This window comes from Branchiostoma floridae, chromosome 3, assembly GCF_000003815.2.
Source record: "Branchiostoma floridae strain S238N-H82 chromosome 3, Bfl_VNyyK, whole genome shotgun sequence".
In the NCBI taxonomy this organism is placed as follows: Eukaryota; Metazoa; Chordata; class Leptocardii; order Amphioxiformes; family Branchiostomatidae; genus Branchiostoma; species Branchiostoma floridae.
Genome location: NC_049981.1, coordinates 862316 through 868406, shown reverse-complemented (window position 1 = coordinate 868406; position 6091 = coordinate 862316). Strand labels below are relative to the sequence as shown.

At 44.0% G+C, this 6091-nt stretch overlaps 1 protein-coding gene across 1 annotated transcript in view; it reads right to left on the bottom strand.

Moving 5' to 3' along the window:
• Positions 1-2150: 2150 nt before the first annotated feature.
• Positions 2151-6091, bottom strand: part of LOC118411017 — an 8918-nt gene continuing 4977 nt past the window's right edge. Inside the window, exons 5-7 of the mRNA XM_035813018.1 lie at positions 4987-5189; positions 2391-3240; positions 2151-2179 (exon numbers count right to left, since the gene is read on the bottom strand). Coding sequence (XP_035668911.1) covers positions 2151-2179; positions 2391-3240; positions 4987-5189 — 1082 coding nt within the window. The remainder of the gene's footprint in view (positions 2180-2390; positions 3241-4986; positions 5190-6091) is intronic.

Below are 6091 nucleotides of genomic sequence, written 5' to 3'. Positions count from 1 at the left end.
TCTAGCCACATTTGATAGGAAGTCCAAACTATCTAATAAGTTTATAGTTGTGTGCATCAGTCATGATTCTCCATACTTAAAGTATGATGTCACTGTGCATGAAATGGATCACAAACATCAAAGAGATACTCCTGGTTTCAGCAATGATCCTGGAACTAGGACCTGGACGGAACTCATCTTTGTTCTTGATGCAAGTCTGCTTTCCCTATGCAAGGATAAGGATTCAGAATGTAACTCCTACATTATTAGTCTGCATGAAATGCACACAAAGCTTCTTGCTTTTAAACCGATCATAGGTAGAAAGTATTATTTTGATTTACATCACTTATGGCCTAAAACAGTTTTATCATGACTTAAACTTTTATGTTTTTCTAATAAAACCAAGCAAAAAATGTTGTAGATGACATTTGTACAGCGTAATCTTAGGGATGAATCTTGTAACTTAGTGATTGGTCAATGTGTGATTTGCCACATTATTAACTATTGATAGTGTCTGTCTACAAAACTGAATGTGACTTAGTCTCGTCTTTTCCTTAATTTTCTACATAAGATTATCCACATACAAATGTGCACCCTTCCAGGTGTGCGTCAGGTTCTTCCTCTAACAAATCTTGAAACATGAAGACACTCAAACAATTAACTTGTGCACTAAAGTGAGTATCCAGGTACCCATCTCCCTACTTGTACCCCTCTTGGTACAAGGCCTGGAGAGCCTTCTGGGCTGCTTGTCTGCGAGCTGCCTTCTTGGAGCTGGCCTCGGCCTGGAACGCTCTCTCTCCAACTACTGCTGCTAACTGAACCCTGGAGGGGGGGGGGGGGGGTGCAGGGAGAAGGTTTCTTTTTTGTTAGTCTAAGAGTCAATAGACGTGGATCTCCCTTGAACTGCTCAAGCTTGGCACCAGTCCTCTAACATAGGATCATCCCCATTTGAAAATTCATGTTTCTTCCAAAAGGCATTGCAACTGCAATGTGAAGCTTAGATGCCCCACCCAGAATGAACCCGGGGTCTCCCATTTACTTACTAATTGGAACCAGGAGCTGAACCAACTTTCAGCATGCTACCAGTTGAGCCACAGGGACATCCTTCCATGGGTTAGACACAGCTTGGCTAAATCAATGCATTGCTTCTGCCAGAATTCTAGCTTACTGGTAAAACAGGTGTAGGGGATCAATAGTGCCAATTGTTCAGTGAGAATTTTTGTCACACAAACTACATATTAAGAGACGTCTAGACAAGAAGAAATCAGAGTTAGTTGAGGTAAGGGACGAGGAAGGTAGAGAGGGAAGGAAAGTTGGAAAAAACAAGGAAAGAAGGAAGGAAAGGCAACAGTGAAAGCAAGGCTAGGTTCAAGGGATCAGAACTTGATAAACAACACTTTTTATGAGGAGGAATTAATTAGAGGAACGTAGAAGACAGCAAGCAAGGAAAATGTTATATCCAGACATACAGGACAACCTACAAAGATATTGTTTCTGTTCAAGTTCATCTAAGATCTAAAAAGTGAGCGAGGGAGTGAGGGATTGAGTAAGTGAGTGAGCGAGCGAGTAAGGGAGTGAGTGAGTGAGTGAGTGAGTGAGTGAGTGAGCGAGTGAGTGAGTGAGTGAGAGTGAGAGAGAGAGAGCGAACGAGCGAGAGTTCATGTGTGGGTGATAAGTGAGTGAGAGTGAGTTATTGTGATTAAGTGAGTAAATGAGTGATAAGTGAGTTAGTTAGATGTGGGTGATGATAATTGCTCTGTCTGTACAGCATTACCAACAGATGAATTGTTAGTCCAATATAATAATCATAACAGATATACATGTACCTTGGCCTGTGTGCAGGTCCAGTGACTGAAATGTCCTGGAAGCAGATCCTGAGGCGGTTCCTCTGACACAGCTCGTTCAGCTGCACTATGGGATGTCCCTGCAGTAGGGGTGTACCACTGGGCTGGTCTGTAGGGGCATATCATAGACTTTTAGAATGCTGATCTTAACCCTTTCTGTGCTAATTACCCACACATTTCATATATACTGCAAAATTCAAAAATATTCCCGGTGGTTTTAAGGGCATACATTAAGGGTATACATTGTACAAACTACCCCTCAAAATAATTAGGTAAACATAAGACAATACAATGGCTTCAGATTATGCAATATGAGTAATATTTTGCTTACATCCAGGGTATTTTATGACTGGTGCCTATCAGGGTGTCAACAGAATAGATTATTATAAATATCCTAATTACCATATCAAATTACAATATGTAAAGTAATCTTTGTCCTTCACCTGATTTCTGCCTGTGAGTATGTCATTGTGACGTCATCACAATCACTTGTATTGGTGACATGTAAAATATTGAATACTGTACATAGATGATTGGAACAAAATAGGCAGCACAAACAGAACTTACCCAACGTTGCCACTTGTCTGCCTCCCTGTGGCGTAACCCTGGCGACCGAACTCTGATGTATGATGACCTCGCCAACCTCTGACCCATCATGACCTTTACCCTCACCCACAGGTGCCTTCTCTTGACCACCAGTTTCTTCAGCCTCTGTCTCTCCTTGCTCCACTGGCTCTGTCTCATTTGAAGTGTACAAAGCTTTTGGCTGTGTCCAAGTACTCTGTTCCAATGGACCGATGGGACTGGAAACAGCTTGACCACCAGCCCTTTCTTCAAGACTGACCACTACATCATCTTCATCTGACTGCACTTTGGTAGGTGAGTTCTTGAGAGAATATCTCTGGTCAATACTCTTACTGGTCATCGCTTGTGAAGAGTGCACAAATTCTTGGCTGGTTTGTGTTTTTGTAGTGTGGAAAGTTTTAGGTTCTTCTTTTAGAACAATCTGAGATTTTTCATCTGTAAGGTTTGCGTTGTCTTTAAATGAAACCTTGCTAATACAGATCTTACTCTTACTGCAGTTCTTTGACAGATCACTAGGGCACTCTTCTTCACTGTCAATGATCTCTACACTGGTGGTCGGGTAGGCAAGCAGTCTGGAGTTGAAGCTGTCTACAGTCTTATTCTCTGCATCAAAACGTTTTGCATCCTTGGAATCTGCTTTAGACCAATAGTCTGTTAAGAAGCTCTTGGGTGATCTTGGTCTCTGCCATCTTGCACTCTCAATCTGTAGGAATTTCTCAGACATAAGTTCCTCTGCATTCTGTGATGCATCCAGCCTAACCAGAGTGTTTTTCTCTCTTGTCAAAGAAGGTTCAACACCTTTAGCACCTGTAGTGCTTACTGTCTTTCCACTCTTACGTGAGACATCACAAACTTTGTACAATCTTCCGCTTTGTGTTTCTAACAATGTAGCCTGTGATGCTTGCTCTCCAAGAAAACAAGCATTGTCGGATTTGGACAAGTTCCCTGCATTGCTCCTTTCTGTGTGCATAGCTGTCGTATGATTCTGAGATTTTGACATCATAGCACGTGATATTTGCTCTATGGGAACGGAAGCATTGTCAGATTTGTACAAGTTCTCATCATTGTTCCTTGCAGTGTGTGTAGCTCTTGTGTGTGTCACTGTCACCTCTGTGCCCAAAGAAATCCTTCTGGACTTTACAGGGGAGACATCCTCTTGTCCACTGCAGCAATCTTCTGTTGGCTGGGGACATGATGCCTTTGTTCTCTCCTTCTCAAGATCAGTTTTGAATCTCGACGACATTTCTTCTTGTCTACATACAGACCTGGTGGCCGCATCATGTGGTGTTGGCACCTCTAAACAGGCAGAATTCCTGGTCTCAGTTACTTGGTGGATGCTCTCTGACTTTGGCAGTCTCTCTGAGTTTGGCCTATGTCCAGCTTGCTCTATATTGCCAACCGAGCACATATTCAAAGCCTTAACAGTTTCAGGATAGCCCCCTGGATGGCCAACTAAGGGTTCAGTACTAGGGACAGCACCCAAATAGTGTACTGGTACCTTGTTGTCAACAGTTGTGGTTCTATGTTGTTTTGTTGGGACATAGGAACCCATCCTTTCCGTGCTGACACTTGACACAGCTTTCCCAGCTTCAAAACTTTGAAGGTTTCCTTGTCCTTTGTTTCCCCTCTGATCCTGATGGGTTTCATTTCTCAAGCTCAGACAAGGACTTTCACTAGCAGGTTGCAGCATACTATCACTTTTCACATGTTGTGATGCTCCACACTGAAGAACAGTATGCCTCATTCCCTCACTTCTGTCCTCAGTCCTTTTGACATCTCTTATGTTGCAAGTTGTCTTTCTCCCACCAGGTACATTCAGAGGGCTCACAGCTGACTTGATGGCCTGTGCTAGCAGTCTCCCTGCGTTGTCTCTCTTTCTGTACTGCCTCATTCCAGCAGTAACGTTGCCATCATGACAAAGATGGATATTTTCCGCAGTAAGTGTATTGTTAGAGTCTTCGTTCTTAGACTTGTTTTTACAATGTACATCTGCAGCTGTGACTCTGCTCTGCATTTGGACATGTCTTTGTCCGTGTTCTGATTTTGCACGTGCTGCCTCTTTTTCATCATGATGTGTGTGCAATGCTGCAACAGTTGCGCAACAGCTACGTGGATGACTGTTGAACTGTTTAGCACCAGGGACAGGACCCGTACAGTGTGTATATGCCATCTTGCTGTTTGTAGCAGCACTGCAGACAATCTGTTCAGCACCAGGGACAGCACCTCTGCCGTGCGCCAACGCCATCTTGCTGTTTGTAGTAGTATTGCAGAATAACTTTTCAGCACCAGGGACAGCACCTCTTCTATGCGCCAATGCCATTTCGCTGTTTCTAGTAGTATTGTAGACTAGCTGTTCAGCACTAGGGACAGCACCCCTACAGTGCACTGATGCCACCTTACTGTTTGCAGCTGTATTGCAGCAGTGTCCAAACACATTTCCCTCTCTTGGTCTAACTTGGGAAGCGAGTGAAGATCCTGATCTAGTGCCTTGACCTGTTCTGTCTTTGCTGTGACCTCTAGCATGAAGCAAAGTGCCCGACCTTTGACCTGCTTGCCCTATGACCTCACTACTGGTTACCCTGCTGTTGCCATGTTGTTCTGCATACACTCCTTGCCCACGGGCTCTCCTAGGATCTGTCCCTACATCTTCAACAAGTGACAAGGAACAGGTGCTCTGCTTACAGCCATCACTTCCAGCCATGAAGCCTCCCTTCTCTGAATTATACTTCTGTCCACCTATTCTTGATGCTGTCTCTCTGTTATTGAACTCATTTGAGTTCCCTGCAAAGCAACATGTGGACTGTTGTTCTATCTCCATTTCAGCATCTGCTTGGGAACCATGTGAACTTCCAGCAGTAAGGGATGCATCATTCTCAACAAGTCCTGAACTGAAACACCTGTTTTCATCCTCGTTGTACAGAGACTGTTCAGGCCTCGATGAAATACTAGTACTACTTTGCTGATGTTGTTTACTTGTCTCAGAAGCCAGCCAAGGGTAAAGATTTCTTCTGGCAGCTCTGAAGGCAGGACCCTCTGTGCTGTCACGTCTGATATTTTCACCTTGCTTGACAAGTACAGGTGGGCTATCGCAGCTTCCAAACATTCGGACCATGCGCTTCTCTCTGGCAGATTCCCCTGCTGTATGTGGGTAAAGTTTAGGTGGACGAGAGGGAGGTTTTCTGATGGAGGAACTAAGCGGCGAGTGTAGAAGACCTCTGTTATTGTCACACATACTACTACAACAGTGTGCTCCACTCTTAAGATGTGTCTTGTTAAGTGTTAAGTCGACCGCGACATCTATATCAGCCAAGGGATCTTTGAAGACGTCACTGTCTGTTGCCCTCACAAAAGGTCTTTCTGATCTGTCTTGTTCTGTGCGGTCATTTCTTGTGATTTTGAAAGCACGGCGAGGTTTAGGTGTGGTGTTAGGTTCTGTAGTGGCACTGGCAAAGTAGCTGACTGAGTGCTTAAGGATGTGAGGCGGTATCTTGCTAGTACCTGCTCTTTGTGTCTTAGAACCTTGTTCGTCCTTGAGAGTGTCGTCTTTGTTTGGGTCAAGTTTGTTGTTTTTAGCCTTGGAAGGTGGAACGGTCAAAGACATCCCTTTGCCTTGATGTGAGTCTTCAGGTTTTGGACAAACTGTCATCTGAGTTCTTAGGTCTTTGTGAGAAGTGGTCTCTTGA